The following is an 18,069-nucleotide window of genomic DNA, read 5'->3' as shown; positions in this document are numbered from 1 at the left end:
CTGAAACAGAGTTGAAAAGCATTTAAAAAAAAATTCACCTCTGACAATGCAGAGAAAACTCAGACTCTCCAACTCACTCACCCTTTTTCTAGAACTGCTGTTTCTTCAGCTTCAATCGGTATCCATGAGGCCTGTTCATCTCTATGCATCTCCGAAGATGAGCATACATCAAATGGTACTTTCTTTGTGTCAAGATCTAAGGTGATTGGGCTAGCTTCATCCAATAGCGTCCCAATTTTAATAACTCTAGAGGATGGCTGATTCAGTAGGCTTGCTGAATTTGACAGCTGTTGACCTGTCAGGTTTTCTCTTTCCTTTTCAACTGCTTTTGTTCCAGACTTCAGTGAAGGAGGTGATTTGTCTGAGCAAACCTGTCCTGAATGGTGTATCGATGGAGCCCCATAAACAGAAGCTTCCTCTGGGCAAGATGGTACAATATGCACCATATTTGCAAGCCACTCTACATCCGATGGTGTCAACGATGAGGGGCCAGTACTGAGAGAAATGTTTGGACGAGAGAATTCCTTCATTTTATCTTTCTGAGGAGCACCATGTTTAGCAATTGCCTCTGGCCAACCCATTTCTTTGGGTTCAGAATCAAATGACACTCTGGAAGGCAAACCAATAACACTTGACTGTGTTGGGCAACATGGCAGCAACTGTGCCATGACTGGATTTTTGTCCATGATGGCGTCACCATCTTGGGGTCGTGGAGCAGATGGAAATCCAGGGTTTAGGGCTTGTCTTGGACATGATGGAAGCATGCTCAACATTATTTCTATCTCCCTAATCGACATTTCCTGAACAGTGAAATCTTGCTGAATAACTACATACCTTCTGTGAACTGGTTTTTCCCAAATTACAATCCCTTCTAAATTCCAGCAATCATATTCTTTTCCCTTATTCTTTGCAGGTAAACCTGGGATTTTACTGTGTTCTGGGAAACTAGCAAAATATTTCAACATGCTGGGAGCCTCTTTCAACAAAGACTTCACTGGTCTCTGTTCTACCTTTGAGGGTATTCCATGAATAAGAGAGTGTTTGGGACAGGGCGGCAACATTGAAATCATAATTCTAACCAGTACCTTTTCTTTTAAATATGTCTTCATCAGGTCATGTACTAGTGGCAGTCTCCTTTGATTTGTAAATGGCCACTCATTCCAATCACTCCATTCTGCTTCATCAGAGTCATTGTGGAATCTGGAAGCTATTCCACAAACCCTAGATTGTCTTGGACACATAGGCAGCAGGCTGACCATACTTGGTAAATGTTCCAACATCTGACATAGCTCTGATGGAAAGCCACTCAAACATGCTGTGTGAGGGCAGTGGGGCAATAAGGTCCTGTGTCTAAGTGGTAATCCAGGAACTCTTGATTCCTTGGTACAACATGGCGTTACGATCATTATAGCTGGATCATCAGGTAATGGGGTTGTCAAAAGAGAAGGAAACCCAGGCACACTAGAAATATCAGGGCAGGAGGGTGATAACGCATTCATCATTTCAGCAGACTTCTTATCAAATGACAGACCTGTAGTCAGGGACTCCACTTTCCTTTTTATAAATTGGTTTTCCAACTGCAAACTTTTAAAAGAAAACCATTCATTGCAAAGTTTTAAGTCAATCTTTGAAGGTAAACCTGGGACTCCACTATGCTTGGGGAACGAGGGAATTATATTTACCATACTGGGCTCTTTTTGTGGAGCAGAGGGTATGCCACAAACTTGGGCTTTTTGTGGGCAGCTTAACAACATATCTACCATATTGTGAACGGTTCCTGTGGCTTTTGGTATCCACTGAACAATGTAGGCTTGTGTTTTCTTTTCTGGTATCTTATTGATTAATTTTCCTAAGGCAGGCCAATCTATGTCATTTGACAAGTTTTGGTCATGTGATGGCAAACCGGGAGTTTTGGACTGTTTAGGACACATAGGCATCAGACTTACAATGCTGGGTATCACTTTCTGGGGTCTTGTGGGAATCCCCCAAATGCAAGTTCTCACAGGACACAAGGGTGACATTGTTACTGAACAGAATATTTCTCTTTGGGGGGTAAAACTAGGAATGGTTGCCTTCAAGGCAGAAGATGATATCATATCCATCATTTGTTTTATATGTTCTTTGTCCCGGTATGACTTTTCAACTTGTCTATCTGTGATTAATTTCCCTGCAAAATGCCAGCCGTCATAATTTGCCATAACAACTTCTTTAAACGGCATACCTGCAATTGTTGTCTGTTTGGGGCATGTAGGGAGAAGACTTGCCATACTCGGAGTACTTGGAGCCTCCTGCAGTGGCACAGAAGGAAACCCTGGCACCCTGACCTTTGTAGAACACGTTGGCAACATGGAAACCATGGCTTTAATGATATTAGGATCACTGCCTACCAGTGCCTCAATACAAGACATGTCCAAAACAAATTCTTTTGTCTGCAACGGTAACTTCCACAGAGAACACCTGTCCCAAACACTCATGTCATAGCCCATCACTGTTTCAGAAGAAGCTAATCCCGGAATTTTACAAACTCTGGGACATGTAGGTAAAAGGTAGGTCATATTTGGCTCGCGCTTCAAAGCAGAAGGAAATCCAGGAATACTGGCAGACCTGGAGCAGGATGGGGTTAAGTCAACCATTTTAGCAATTTCTTTTCCACCTGTATAAAGTGAAGTAAAATAACCTGATTTCAGGAGTAAAGGAAATCTCTTGCTTGGTAACATTTGAAAAGGTGAGCTCCATTTGGTAGGCCAATCTAAAAGTTGAGATTCATCGAATGATGGAACACCAGGAATCTTAGAAAATTGTGGGCAACTTGACTGAAACGTAATCATACTCTGTACTCTGACAGTTCCTTCGACCTGAGGTTCAGGCTTTACAGTGGAAGGTAATTGAGAAACAGCTCTCCCTCTTGGAGACAACTGACCAAGTTCCAGCTTAGATTTGTATGCACACTTTTCCTCAATGCTGACTGCAGAGCTTGGTAACACAAGTTCCTGTGTAATTCTCCCATCCCTTTCACACAATTGTTTCTTATCAAAAGACCAGGACGCATTTCCAGTTCTCTCTTTTTCCAAACAATGTTCTTGATCTGAACCATGCATATCAACACTTTTTGTGACAGACAATTCAACTTTCACTTTAGCTCCTTCTCTCACTTCTGATGAATGGTCAGACATGGTCTTCTGTGCTGAGGAATACCTTAGATGAGCGTCCAATCTTGGAGGGGCTTGGTCAGAGGCAGATGTGCTGCACAGTGTTTGCTCTTCGATACTGAGTATTGGAATAGTAGGGCAAATTTCTTTAGTGTCACCTTGGGGCTTTTCACTCTGTGGGGTTTTCACAATGGACTGTTGTCCAAACTGAACTTCAGTTTTTGTGTTCATCACCATTGGCAGAAAAGCAGAGTTGGCCTCTCTGGGACGAGATGAACTGTTCTCATTTCTGAAGGAGTACACCAAAGACTGATGTCAGAACAATAAGACTCATGTGCTTTAGAAATGTTTGAAAATGAATGAGCAAAAACTAATTTATTTATCATGATTGACTTTGGTACCCCAAAGTCTAAACATTGATACAAACTTGTTGCATTAAGTTCTAAAGAGTTGGGATTTAACTAACCACACTAAACTTACCCATCGTCCATAGTTGCAGATTCTTTGTTCTGGCCCACTCCTATCCTTGAAACTGTTTTTGTGTCAGAAATTGCAGCAGTTTTAGGCAAATGCAACAAAGGTCCCTGGAGAGATCTGGAAGTAGGTTGTAGTTTGGTAGGAGAAACTGGTGTATGTTCAACGGGCTCTGGTTGGACTATCGTATTCACTAACTGAATGGACATCTTGGACTGATGACCTCTTGATTTATGTGAGAGCTCCTTGTCCGAGGCAGATGTGTGATCTTGGAGATCAGGGTTTCGCGTAGTTGAAGAAGTGAAGTGAAAGGGAGGAACTGTCGGCTGGACGATTGGGAATGTCCTTGTTGGCCTTGATTCTGTCTGATCCATCTGTGTCTTAGGCATCTCAAAATACTTAAGCCCTGGGGCTGAGGGTGTTGTGGGGTTTGGGGGTAAAAGTGAGGCCATACTCTCAGGCCTGAAGGACAAACAAATGAAGATTTGTTAAGACTCAAGGATTCACTCCAGTGCAGTTAGGCTGTGTGTCCACCAAAGCGTATTGTTTCTGGAAGTCAACTTATTTTTTCCATTCTTTGCAATGGCAGGGGGCCTTGTATTTAAACGACGATACAAACACCAGCCTCCCTTCTGTGCTCACTTTTGGTAAACTCGTCTACTATCGCCTTTTTCCATTGTCCAACCACAGTTCATGAGAGGGTAGGACAAATGCCAGAAAGACCAACTGTCACATCTACATGAACAAGTTCTGAACAAAAACAACATCTGAAATAGTTTTGCAGGTCCTTCCTCTCTAAGTACCTGCCTTAGCCTTCCCTTCAGTCAGAACAAGATCCGCAACAAGTTCTCTACCATGTTTACTATTGAATATAGCAAACAGACGCAACTGAAGCCTATTAGCTGAAAAATGGCTGCACCTCCAAAGCAGGCTGATTCAAAAGAACCCCTAGCGTTTTCAACTGGGAAACAATGATTTGGTGGACACAGGTCCTAATACAGCCCATATCCAAGTAAAGTTAACACCACACAAGCAAATGAGCAATGAGAACTAAAAAGTTCCATACACAACAGAAGTTTCACACCATACAGTGTAGCCAACCAAACAAGCATTATGTGATAAACCACAGTAGTAATGACTCGGTCTTGCCAAGCAGCAGCTTTTTAATAAATACTCTACATCAACCAGATCAAACACAATAATATGACTTTGAACAAGATGCCTTCAAAGTAAAATAATCATTTTAAACAGATGTTGAGCAATTCCTTCCACAGCTCAAAAAGAAATATGACACCAAATTGCCATAGGAAACCATAGCTTTAGGGTAGCAAACACAGGAAGCTGCAATACAGAGGCACAAAGTTTGCACCAGATTTTTAAAATAAACTCAGGTTTTTTCAAAGTCTTTGGATATCTTGGTGGTGGGCTTTTCATGCCTTTATTCCCGAGATGGCACAGTGGATAGAGTCTGAAACCAGAGAGAGACAGAGAGGGGAACGACATGCAGGAAAGAAGAAGCCACAGGTCGAATTTGAACCCAGGCCGTCTGCTCTCAAGGACTTAAGCCTGTGTACATGGGGTGCATGCACTAACCGCTAGGCTACCGGTGCCCTGACTCTGGATATCTTAATTTGATTTTCATTTCTGTAGTAAGAAACGTGAACCTGCATTACCAACCTCTGAATGTCAGTTTTGACAGCAGAAATTAACATGTTTACAGCCGGGTTGAAAAAATAATGTTTGTTCTGATTATGTATTTATCAGCACACACAGTACAGAAGTTTATCTTTTGATAATTCACCAGTTTTTATTTTATGCAGGACACGAGTTTTGTGTAATTAGGGGCGTGGCCGATTTGACAGCTCTGTGCCTGTCATTAAAATGAATGAAGGTTTGATAAGAGTCAGCATTTCCAATATGGCGACCGCCATGGATAGGCTTGCGAAACAGCCCTTCAGACACCAAAGGGTGACGTCACTCAGGCTCCATGTTCATTGAACGTTTAAATAGACGTGAATTTCCTTTTTTTTCCGATTATGGCGAATCTTACTGGGGAAACATTTTAATTTCTTACAGTGACAATAAGTTGCAAAGAGTTCTCTAGTTTTTTGCTTTAATTGATTCAATTAACACACATTTGATGCATACTCACTTTGAGCTCATTACATTTATTTGAAACCAACCAATGGTTAAAAGTGTTAGTGTATCTTAGTGGGGGGTTTTGTTTCACAGCCATGCCACGCCAATCCTTAAGAACAATCAAACCTCAAAGAAGTTTATGAACTCACCCTGCTGATGCTCTCACAACCTCGTATCCAAAATGTGCATCTCTTTTCCGTTCTGAGGCCCTGAACGGCTCTGACCTCCGGCCTGCAGGGGGTCGAGGATCAGAGGCTAAACAACAAATAGAAATGTAAAGTTAGCCTTGTGTTCACTGTATAAAGCTGCTGTATCACTGCTGCCTTGGTTTCTCATCATGCTCACTTGTTGGTGTTGTACTCTGGTTGTCCTCTTCACTCAGCGTGCTCAGCTGTCTCTTAAATTCTAAAAAGAAACAGGAGAATATGAGAGAGAGAGTAAACACGATACGTCGATGATGTATGATCTTGGATGGTCCTTTTGGATCCTGTACCTGCATCAGTGTCACAGGGGAAGGCTGAGGCAGTTTGGAAAATATGAGTCTGAAGAGGACGAGGAGGAGGAGGAGGAGGAAGAGGAGCCGAAGGCCCACAGAGAACAGAAGAAGGACTTAAAGAAGAGTGTGAGGGAGCCTCAACAGTCGGGGTGACATGGGGTCTCCATGAGGGGACGAACTCAGACTTTCCATCTAGTTTCTGCTCCACAGAGTGAGCGGTGGACAGAGAGAATGAAGCTGAGCGACAGGAAATGATGGGGTGAGGGAGCGAGGGATGACGGGAGGAAGAAGAAGATAGAGAAGAAAGTGAGTGGACGGGAAATATGAAAGATTTTAAACTAACACAGGCTTTACAAATTCAGACAGCGGACATTTTCAGGAGCAATTTCAGACTGCTTTTACTGCAAAGTACTGTTACTAAGCTCTGCCGTCATCACATCTTTGTACGTTCATATTGATTGATTCTGTGGCGGCGTAATATTGGCGTCCCAGTCTCTGAGGTCACATTGCGTTTCAGCGTTGCGTAAGCACAGCAGGAGCTCCACATATACACACAGTCAGACATGCACACACACACACAGCGCTGTTCTCCCCCACTGGCTCAGCTGATCCCGTCTCTCCTCTGTAACGCCTCTGAAGACGGTACAGAGGGGGGGGTCAGGTTGCTCCCCCATTACTCCTCAGTGACGTTCTAAATGAAGGAGAAATCGCGGCTCGAAACAGATGTATCTAGTTCAGAAGGTGAATAAAAACAGGGTGGAAGAGACAACGAATAACACACAACATGCAAAACAACACAACACATACAGCACAAGATCTGCAAAAACACAGCATGGGAGAATTTAGAGAGTGAGCAGGAGTATCTGATGGTTTCAGTCCTCTCCTACACACGTCTGATGATATAGAAGTATTTATTTTAAAGCAATGCAGCTGATCATCAAAATAACAGCAATGGTATCGTATTAAAACTCTAAAAGTATCAAACATTTTCTTGACCTCAGCGCCGCCACACTTTTTAAAACATGCAGCGAATACTAAATGGAATCAAACATGCAGAATCAGAGGATAAATCAAAACAATGGATTAGGGACTGAATTGTTAGAAGAGGAGGCGGGGAGTGTAGATAAGAAAAGATCAAATATATGACAGGTTTAAGGCGAGCTTTAGGGAAGGTGAGAACATCAGGTGAATGGTGGAGCAGCATTACATGGCGTCTCGAGTCTCTGCTTTTTCTGCAGCACTGCAGGCTGAACGGGATCACTCGCAGAGAGACGCAGAAACTTGGGAGAGCGAACCGGCTGGGCTAACGGGGCCTGGGATTTAGGAGGCCTCCATTCACTCTGCCAGGAGGCTGAGGAAGAGGAGGGGGGGAGAGGAGGAGGAGGAGGAGAAAGAGGAGGAGGAGGATGAGGAGGAGGAGCAGGAGGAGGAGGAGGAGGAGAAAGAGGAGGAGGAGGAGGAGGAGGAAGAGGAGGAGGACAGAGGGGGGGGGAGGAAGAGGGAGAAATACAGGTGAGGTGCAGTAACAGGTGTATGAATCAGTGTGTGACAGGATGAAGCTCCTCCTCCTCTCTGTACCTGTCTCGGGTGCAGACGGCAGACTGGTGGGACGGGTGAGGACAGAGCCTGACTCCCCCGCAGAGGAGAGGCGAGTTTTGGGCTGTCGGAGAGTAGGAGGAGGTGGAGGTAAAAGAGCAAAGGTGCTGAGGGGAGCTGAAGATGAGGAGGAGACAGAGGAAGAGGAGGGCATGCTCTGTGCACTCCAGGCTGAGAGAAGAAGACGAGAGAATAAAAAAAAATCCAGAGCGTTCAGGACCAGAATCTAAAGTTAGAAGGAGGACATACTGGCTGCTGCATTGTTGTCAGAGAAGCCAGCACTTCAACATAGCATGTTTCCTTAATGTCTGATCATATAGTAAGATCACTTTATCATTTCACTCACTACACAGCTTACTGATTGGATCTTCAAGTCTGTTATTTCAGTCTTTTCAACTGAATGCAGCGTTAACCTGTTGATGTGTCCTACCTGTCTGTGAGGTATCAAACACAGGGAGAGGAAATAGGGATGGATCAGAGGGTGCAGAGGACAGGGAGGAGCTGGAGAGGGCTTTAGAAGAAGGAGTGATGGAGGAGAAAGCTGTGGCCTCCAAAGCTTCAGCTGGAGAGGAGTCACAGTGGAAGCTGTGAGGCCTCCGAGGAGCTGAAGAGATGAAGGAGAAAAAACTTAAAGTGGATAAAAATAAAGGAGGAGAAAGAGGAGCAGGGTAGTAACAGTGAACATTTACAGAATGATAACATCCAACCAAACGGCATGTTATCACCTCTCTGTGTAAAACTTTGTGCAGAAAATGAATCAGTTATCATCCTATTCTGAATACAAATCTACCCCAAAATATTTGAGATTTTAAAACAGTGTGCATGAACACTTTCAGGCAATACACTGTAAATATTACTGGACTCAGCCTGAGTGACGTCAACCATCTGTTCCTGCAGGGGGTGCTGGAGTCCCATCGATGGCGGTCTCCGTGCTGGAAATGCTGTCTCAGTCTAACTTTCAGTCAACCTAACGACAGGCTGAGAGCTGGAGCTGAGGCGGGTTTTAAACCTCCTGACAAACTGTTACACCGTGCCCACCTGTCAATCATGTCAGCTACACGCCTTATTGTGAATAACTCTTATCCTTCATCAAATCAAAACTGATGAGTCATCAAAACATTCACCCCCCGTACAGTGTGTGCCAATCGAGACATGAGCTAATCAGACCTATTTGTCTTTTTGAACCAGGCTGTAAACATGTTAATCTCTGCTGTAAAAACAGACTTTTTAGAATGGGTGTGTATGTGACTTCCTGTGCTTCTGCATCCAGTCTCTAGTGGACACTCAGGCATTGATCCCCTCATAAATTACAATCCACCCATAATCCCTCCAGATGCTCATATTGAACCTTAAAGGGTTAATGCAAAGTGCCTCAAATATGAAAATGCACACCAATGAGGCAGAAGGTTTTCTACAGATGATTTAAGCCGTGCTTCTGCAACGTTGTAAAGTGATATGAAACCACAGACTGGGACAAAATATTACGCCGTCACTGAATCTCTATTAAAGTATAAAAACAGCTGCACTGACCAGAGGAGTTTCCCCCTGCTGGACATTAGAAAGAATGCATGCATTGGCGTTCATTTAACAGACTTTACAGCTTCGTCTGCCTCTCGTCTAGTCTGTTATTAACGGCTTGTTTTTAGATCTGAGTTCTTTGAAATTATGTCTTTTCATTTTCCAACTTTTAATTTAAAAAGACAAATCCGTTAAATAATCCGACTTGGGAGACACCACACAGAATAAGGACATTTGTTGCTCGATACCTGATCCGGCACCTGGCTGGAAGATTTTGGGCAGAGCGGGAGGGTGAGCTCGGGTGAAGGCGGGCAGTGAGTAGGCGTAGATGGAGGGCCGAGCCTGCTGGGTGGAGGTCGGGGAGTGAGAGTGTAAACAGGACGGGACAGAGGAGAAGGGGGGCTCAGGCAGAGGAGGACAAGATGGGACTGAGATGGGGGAGGAGGTTTTCCAGTCCATCTCTGAGGTGACTGGATGAGATGGAGGGATGCATGGAGAGGAGGAGGAGGAAGAGGAGGAGGAAGAGGAGGACGAGGATGAGGAGGAAGAGGAGGAGGAGAGAATCAAAGAGTAAATGGAGGTGCAGATGTGAAATACAGAATGAAAAGAATGAATACAGAATGAAAGTTGAAATGTAAGAATGAGGTTTTGCAGCTTATATAAGAAGAGAACTGAGCAGTGTTTGGGTGATGCATCTTTGAATATCTCTGGCTCATGGAGAAAACAAAGGACAGATAAAATCTGTGATGGTGAGAAACGTTCTCACAGTATTTGCTGGTGGGCATGGGATAGTTTCAGGTCAGCATCAGAAACAATTTTTTCTATTTTGTCCTCTTAACCAGGGTGTACAGTACTTTTTATGATGTCATAAGTCGTGCAGTGTAAACCAAACACGACGGGCGATCACGGTTCGATCAGCTGCTTTCGGACATGTTTGATATTTTGGTAGTATGACTGCTCACACCCACACAGAGAGAGCAAAGGCACAAGATCATTCCCCAACTTCAGGACTTTTCCTTTTACTGATTACACCTGCACAACCTGACAGACGGTGTCAGAAATCACCATGGCAACAGCAGGCATTGCCTGTTTATCAGTCTTCCCCCTCCGATCATGAAAGAAATGTTAGCAGCAAATATCTGCAGACCTCCAGCTGACAGAGAATATTTCTTCTGATATAGCTGCTAGCTAGCTCCTGATTATCTGTGATGCTGAGCGAGAGAGCAAGAGAAAGAGAAAGAGCGAGAGAGCGAGAGAGAGAGAAAGAGACAGAGAGAGAGAGCGAGAGGGACAGAGAGAGAGAGAGAGAGAGAGAGAGAGGGACAGAGAGAGAGAGAGAGGGACAGAGAGAGAGAGAGAGAGGGACAGAGAGAGAGAGAGAGAGGGACAAAGAGAGAGAGAGGGAGAGAGGGAGAAAGAGACAGAGAGAGAGAGGGAGAAAGAGACAGAGAGAGAGAGAGGGAGAAAGAGACAGAGAGAGAGAGAGAGGGAGAGAGGGAGAAAGAGACATAGAGAGAGAGAGGGACAGAGAGAGAGAGAGAGGGAGAAAGAGACAGAGAGAGAGAGGGAGAAAGAGACAGAGAGAGAGATAGGGAGAAAGAGACAGAGAGAGAGAGAGGGAGAAAGAGACAGAGAGAGAGAGAGAGGGAGAGAGGGAGAAAGAGACAGAGAGAGAGAGAGGGAGAAAGAGACAGAGAGAGAGAGAGAGGGACAGAGAGAGAGACAGAGAGAGAGAGGGAGAGAGGGAGAAAGAGAGAGAGAGAGAGGGAGAAAGAGAGAGAGAGAGAGAGAGTGTTTTGCTGGTGTGTGTATTTGAGCCGTGAATAATAAATACACATATCTTACTACAACCTCCGTCTGTGGTTCTTTTCTACTGACAGTAGTGAACGCTCCGTCCTGATTGAACGCGTGCAGTGTGAGCTCTCAGGTCGTGTCCGACCATCGGCTCGTACAGTGTGAGGACATAAATCGTGAGCTATGGTCGTGCGTCGTAATGGATTCAGTCGTTCAGAGTGAGCCGACATTCTGCCACGACTTTTCTACAATCGTACGCCTTCAGGGAGTACGTAAAAAATAACAACTAAATCAGAAATTGCAGACTCTCTCTCGTAAATGTTTGTGTTATTAAAAGTTCACTTTGGAGTCGTAGAGGGAGCGGAGAGTTACCTGTGGGTCCTGATCCGACCACGGGCCTCCAGGCCAGATCATGAAGTCTGTTTGCAGAAGAAGCTGACGTGAAGAGAAAGACGAAGAGCAGAAAGAAAGACGATGTGAAAAGGGAACAGAAGAGGAAGGCACAGGGTGAGAGGGGGACAGAGGATCTGTGGACTCTCCTTTGAAATCAAACACCTGTCATGGCGTGAACGCCGCAACGCACAGGTCATTCATTCTTTGCTAAAAGTAGAGCAGCCATGTGGGATTCCTGTGATTGGCTGCTTTGTTCCTGCTAACGACGCTCCCTCTCCTCCTTCTCTTACCCGTAACATGAGGAGACTGTCCGCTCCCAAAGCTCGACCTCTTCTCCTCGCCGCCGCCGCCTTCGTCATCACTGTCATTGAAGTCGTCCATGTTCCCGACGTCGCTCATTTTTATACTCATGAGACTCGCTAAGCTCTGCATGTCCTCGTCTCTGTGGCGAGAAGAAAGGGAATCATTTAATAACATGAAGTAACATCTGTGATCCATCAGAAGAACACACCGCCGGCGGTCTGACGACTCACGTGGCTTTCCCCTCTTTGAGAAACACACAGGACAGGTTGAGTTTCAGCGTGGCGTCGATCACTTTGACCGAGAGCGGTTTGAGCTTCAGGGTGACGTCGAACTGAGCCGGCGTCGCACTCGCAAACTTCTTCATGTTCACGTCAGCCGACGCCAAAACCTTCCTGCGACCTTTAGTCTCCTGGTGAAGAGAATCAGACGACAAATTAAAAAAACCTATTAAAGACAGTCAGCAGCTTGTTCCTTCAAAATAAAATACAGAGCTTAAAGACACTCAGCAGCTTTGTCTTTCAAAATAAAATACAGAGCTTAAAGATAGAGTCAGCAGCTTGTTCCTTCAAAATAAAATACAGAGCTTAAAGACACTCAGCAGCTTTGTCTTTCAAAATAAAATACACTAAAGAGCGTTCCTTTAGTCCTCTTGTACCTGCAGGACGGAGTCACAGACACATTTCCCTTTGGGGACACTCAGTGGCGATTCTAGAGTCAGTTGGGGCCCAAGGCTAAAATCAGCTGGGGGACCCTCCAACCAACTTTCAGCAGGGCAACGAGAGTGAAGGCTGTCAGATGGGGCCATCTTAGGGACGTTATTCTACTGTCATTGAAAAATGTGCACATTATGGGTCGCTGCTTTAGTTTAAACTTTGTCAGCCCTCTGGGGCCCCCTACTGGTCTGGGGCCCCAAACAGTTGCCTGCCTTGCCTGTTGACAAGCAGCGCCTCTGGGGACACTAAAGTGGATCTGATCTAGAGGTTACAGATTTCATGTTTGTCATGTTTCCCCCTCCACAGGTTTACAGTTTCTCACTTTGCAATGTTCAAAACTCTGCTTCCTCAGATGCTGATAGCCTAGCGGGGTGTCATGAAATGTGGATTTGTTTGTCAAACTGGTTGTAATATTATTTTCTGATGTGGGTTCGAATCCAGCCTCCGCCCTCTGCTGCATGTCATCCCCCCGCTCTCTCTCCTCCCAACACTTCCTGTCTCTCTACAGATGTCCTCTCCGCTTCCCCTTCAGTCTCACCCACGTTTAGAAAAGCAAACGTTCAGCGGACTCACATTTTCGATGACAAAGGTCCAGTCCTTGTCCTCAAACTCGTCTGCAGTAGGCTCCTGTGGATGGACAAGTACAGATGCTAATGCATGTCTTATCTGCAAACTGGGTAATAAACAAACTGGGAGACGTCTCTGTGTACCTTAAAGAGTGTGACAGTGATGTCTAAACTCTCTGGAACCTGCCACAGCACCACGCCTCTGTACGGGTTCTTAATCCCCGGCTGCCAGCCGTGGAGCTGAAACAGAACAGATTAGAGGAAGGTTCAATATCTGAAGGTTGTACTTAAGTGTCTGCAGAGCACTTTATGAACACCAGACCAAAACAAAACCCTAAAGCATTTCTTTACCTTTGTGCTGTGACGTCTGTTCCTCCGGATCCAAACCACACGCAGTTTGTCTGGTTGCCTGAAAACAAAGCAGAGGTCAAAAACATTAAATTATTTACATCCAGCTGAAATATATAAATACGATCATCAACGACATCTTTAACCACAGAGGTCTCTGCATGAACGTAGCATCTGGAGGTAAAGTCTCTGACATCTCTCTTATGAGACAGAGGAGGCCCCCACAGAGCCAGGGTGAATGAGGAGCTGATCCCCTCGTGGTCAGGTGATAAATGGAGGAGCATCATCAGGAGAGACCGCACAGAGACCCTCAACACCAACAACAACGACGCTAGCAGGCAGGAGGGTCCGGAGTCAGAGCACCACGGACTTGTTGATGTCTTGAAGTGAAACGTGATACGATATCCAACTTTCAGACACTCGAGTAAACGCCGCTCGCTGCTTTGGAATTTTTTTTTTTAAGTCTTGAAATAAGATGTTTATCTGGACTTTTTACGTGAATGTGACTTGAAGTGTAAAGAGACGTTCTTCATGAGAAATGAGACGCGTGATGAGATTAGAGGGTTCACAGTAAAGTTTTTTATAAGTCTAAGGACAGGCCGAAGCCGTGTGTCCTGAGAGCTAAGTGCAAAGGTTACCAGGGTGTGAGCCTCTTTCTCTAAATCGTTGTAACTTAAACTCTGAGCTGAGAGATCAGGCTGTCTGAGAAAGGACGCTGAAACTGTTGAGATCTGCTGAAACTCCAAACTCTGGGTCTACCCCGGGGTCTCCTCCCAGTACGGCGTGCCCAGAAAACCTCCAAAGGGAGGCGTCCAGGTGGCTCCGAATCAGATGCCTCAACCACATCACCTGGCTCCTTTCGATGTGAAGGAGTAACGGCTCTACTCCAAGCTCCTCCCCCTCTCTCTAGGGCTGAGCCCAGACACCCTCCAGAGGAAACTCATTGCAGCCGCTTGTATCCACGATCTTATTCTTCCGGTCACGACCCAAAGCTCATGACCACAGGTGACGGTTGGTTACGGAGGTCGACGGGTAAATCGAGAGCTTTGCCTTCAGCTCAGCTCGCTCTTCACCACGACCGGGTGAAACCGGCACTCTCACCGTCCATCTGACCCTCGCTGTGAACAAGACCACAGATACTTAAAGTCTTAATGTATGTTATTACAATAATCCTTCTAAAACTCTTTGTGGCTGCATGAACCCTTCTTTAATGATCACATAATTCACTGATATGAAAACTGAGTTCAGAAGAAGAGCAGAGACCCTGCAGCTCGACAGCAAACACACAAACTGATCAGTGTGAGGCGAGGAGCTCGGCCAGCAGAAAATCTAAATCCTGTGACTCTGAGTGGAGTGAGTGATGGAGTCAGTGTGCTCAGGACAGACAGGACTGTGTGTGTGTGTGTGTGTGTGTGTGTGTGTGTGTGTGTGTGTGTGTGTGTGTGTGTGTGTGTGTGTGTGTGTGTGTGTGTGTGTGTGTGTGCGTGTGTGTGTGTGTGTGTGTGTGTGTGTGTGAATCACTTTATGAATGCTGGGAAACAAACTTCCTCCTGTGAGAGAGGGATTAGTGGATTAGGAATTATTGTGAGATTGAAATGAAGACGCTGATGTGAAAACAGCTTCAGGTGTCGTTACAACATGTTCTGTTTAAATCTTCCCATCGTTCAGACGGACACGATGGGAACATTCTGATGCAGGTAACAAAAACATCTAATCCAAGACAACACAGACTGTAAACAGAGAGACAGTGAAGCTGTTTGGACCAAGCAGCATCCTCTGATGTTGAAAAATGAAGCCAATGCTGAAGTGTAAAATCCTGCAGTTCCTCGAGTGTCCACTAGAGGCTGGCTGCAGAAGCACAGCAAGTCACATACACACCCATTCTAAAAAGTCTGTTTTTACAGCAGAGATTAACATGTTTACAGCCTGGTTCAAAAAAACAAATAGGTCTGATTAGCTCATGTCTCGATCGACACACACTGTACGGGGGGGTGAATGTTTTGATGACTCATCAGTTTTGATTTGATGAAGGATAAGAGTTATTCACAATAAGGCGTGTAGCTGACCTGATTGACAGGTGGGCGCGGTGTAACAGTTTGTCAGGAGGTTTAAAACCCGCCTCAGCTCCAGCTCTCAGCCTGTCGTTAGGTTGACTGAAAGTTAGGATGAGACAGCATTTCCAGCACGGAGACCGCCATCGATGGGACTCCTTCGTCTCATCTCACTTTAACAAACTCTCTGAGTCTAAAGTAATATCCACCTGATGACATCACACATTGACCTTTGTTATCGCTCCTTTGAGCTGTTTGACGTCAGTTTGGGATCCCTACCCACTTCCTGTTTTTGTGCCTAACTTCCTGTCCTAACCTTCCATCTACAGGAAGGGCCTTACTGTATTTCAAAATAAAAGCATTGCAGCAAGTAAAGTACACTCAGCTTAAGACAGGACAAAATAAAAGCCTAACAATTTTTAAAAGTGAAATAAAAACATGCAATTAAAAATATGATTTATCGAGATTAACTGTTGAAATATAGGGATTAATTGCTATTAAAAGTTTAACTGTTTGACAGCCTTTATTATTAGTATCTTCTGGTAAACCTCTGAGCTCCTCATGCTGCAGGCTCCTGCTCAGTGTGCACGGTGAGATGTGTTCAGAGAGAGAGAGGACAGAAATAAACAACGTCTGCCTCTCTGGACTTCACACAGGCTTTATAGAAATCCAACACCTGCTGCAGCTCTGTTTACCTCAGTCATGATCCTGAGCTGTTTAAAGACGGTGACCTACTAATGTTTGAAGGAGCCAGGTGTAACTGCTACTACAGAAAACACTGCATATAACCTTTATAAGAGCTTTTATTTTGAAGAACAACATGTTTAAAGGTGGAGTCCGTAGAAATGTTTGTAAACACAACTTTCAAACTGGGCCCCTCCTCCTGAAGTCACGCCCACTCCCTGCAGCACGTAGTATGTACGTTTACTGCTTGTACCTACACTGCAAGCTAACGCACACTAGTACAAGCTAACCACCGGTGTTTGTCCCCTGCCTGTCCAACAGGAAGCAGACAAACTCCACGTCAACACAAGGTTCACCCTGGTTTTAGAACGAGCTTTATCCGCTTGGTGTTTCTCCTCACTGTGATTATATTTTCTCTTCTTTGATGCTACATCCACGTCCGTCATATTCAATGGGTTGAATGGCGTCCAATCACTGAATTATATCCACTCCTAAACTCACCTGCTGCACTCTCATTGGCTGGAGGAAACACACCAGCTCCGCCCAGAAACGTCCCGAGTCAACCAGAACAAAGCAGAACAGTAAAATCCAGTCAGAGTACAGAGTCTCTGCAGACACAGTCACCACCACACATGTATGGAGGCCCAGAAGGGATGATGAAGCAGCTTTACTTTAGGAGAAGTCTGTGTTTTATTTTGAAGGAACAAGCTGCTGACACCATCTTTAAGCTCTTCCCGAGTGAACGCTGCAGGCTGTGAGAGAAACGCTGCTGATCATAAATCTTCGACACATTGAAACTCGCCGTCTAAACGCTCAGTTTCTTCACTACTGCAGCGTTTCTCTAATCAGATGACGGAGACGGCCGGTCCAGCTGATCCACATTTTACACATTCTTTTCATAGACTCGGAAACACGACGGTGATGTCACCCATACTGTCGGCCAACAATGTGTTTTGTTTACATTTCAAAGCCCCTGCAGGTCCAAACAGCACGTCTCAATCTTACTCAAAGACAGGGCCGTCAGGATCCTCAGACTTTAAACTGTGATGTGATACATGTTCTGATACCACGGAACATGGAGAAGGCGCCGATATTGGGAGATTTATTGTTTCCAACTCTGACAAATGAAATGACACTCTGTCTCTGGTTTCTGTCTTTCTGCATGCACACGTAGAGAGAAAGTGTTTTCCGTTCTGTTTTCAGTATGACACTTTGCTGCCTTCGTTTCTGTCGAAGGCCGACTTCACACCAGACGATTTCCAAATCTTAACTGATGTTAAAAAACGTTGGAGACCACCGACATGAGAACACACTAGACATCTCAGACCCCGAGACCACACACCTGCTGTTTGTAGAAACGATGTCACACACACGAGATCTCACAGAAACCCGCGTGATCAGACGTGACTTCAGAAGAAAAGACAAACAAGGAGGACGATGGACGTGGCCAGCTGGCTGTGGTCAGCTGGCGTGCGTTCAGTTGTGCAGCTTCTTCTTCGATGTTCCACCTGTCTCGGGGCTCAGGTGTGGTTCTTTCAGTTGTGACAACGTTACAGAAAGGATCCCTACAGAGAGAGACCTTTTCGTCACGGAGTTTTTAAACCACACACGTTCTGCAAACACACCGGATCTCTGGGAATATAGATATTTGAAGCGCTGTCCTGGCTCTTTCTGCCTACACGGTTGAGTTGTGGGGGGTGAAGGGGCCGTGCATTGTCACTACCTGGAGCTCGCGTCAACACAGCCCGGGTCTGTTGACGGTGGCGATGCTGATTTGGTTGCGGTGGCGACAAAGGTCCTGTGTCCACCTCACTTTTTTTTTCCGGTCAGAAAAGCACTGGCTGT

General features: G+C 45.3%; 1 protein-coding gene across 8 annotated transcripts in view; it reads right to left on the bottom strand.

Annotated features, from left to right (window-relative positions):
* The window catches only part of ehbp1l1a (EH domain binding protein 1-like 1a), a 35,502-nt gene that overhangs the window by 15,225 nt on the left and 2,208 nt on the right, over window positions 1-18,069 (bottom strand). For 4 of the 8 annotated variants that reach the window (XM_061031499.1, XM_061031503.1, XM_061031500.1 and 1 more), the window contains exons 2-16: window positions 13,493-13,550; window positions 13,286-13,381; window positions 13,149-13,202; window positions 12,093-12,271; window positions 11,850-12,001; window positions 11,539-11,601; window positions 9,621-9,842; window positions 8,285-8,458; window positions 7,837-8,025; window positions 7,466-7,609; window positions 6,256-6,495; window positions 6,108-6,167; window positions 5,912-6,017; window positions 3,630-4,085; window positions 82-3,438 (exon numbers count right to left, since the gene is read on the bottom strand). In XM_061031499.1, coding sequence (XP_060887482.1) covers window positions 82-3,438; window positions 3,630-4,085; window positions 5,912-6,017; window positions 6,108-6,167; window positions 6,256-6,495; window positions 7,466-7,609; window positions 7,837-8,025; window positions 8,285-8,458; window positions 9,621-9,842; window positions 11,539-11,601; window positions 11,850-12,001; window positions 12,093-12,271; window positions 13,149-13,202; window positions 13,286-13,381; window positions 13,493-13,550 — 5,550 coding nt within the window. The remainder of the gene's footprint in view (window positions 1-81; window positions 3,439-3,629; window positions 4,086-5,911; window positions 6,018-6,107; window positions 6,168-6,255; window positions 6,496-7,465; window positions 7,610-7,836; window positions 8,026-8,284; window positions 8,459-9,620; window positions 9,843-11,538; window positions 11,602-11,849; window positions 12,002-12,092; window positions 12,272-13,148; window positions 13,203-13,285; window positions 13,382-13,492; window positions 13,551-18,069) is intronic. The other 4 variants (XM_061031505.1, XM_061031507.1, XM_061031501.1 and 1 more) reach the window with 3 other exon arrangements.

Source organism: Labrus mixtus, chromosome 23 (assembly GCF_963584025.1).
Source record: "Labrus mixtus chromosome 23, fLabMix1.1, whole genome shotgun sequence".
NCBI classification, from domain to species: domain Eukaryota; kingdom Metazoa; phylum Chordata; class Actinopteri; order Labriformes; family Labridae; genus Labrus; species Labrus mixtus.
The sequence above is the reverse complement of the archived record's forward strand: the minus strand, read 5'-3'. Positions and strand labels throughout refer to the sequence as shown.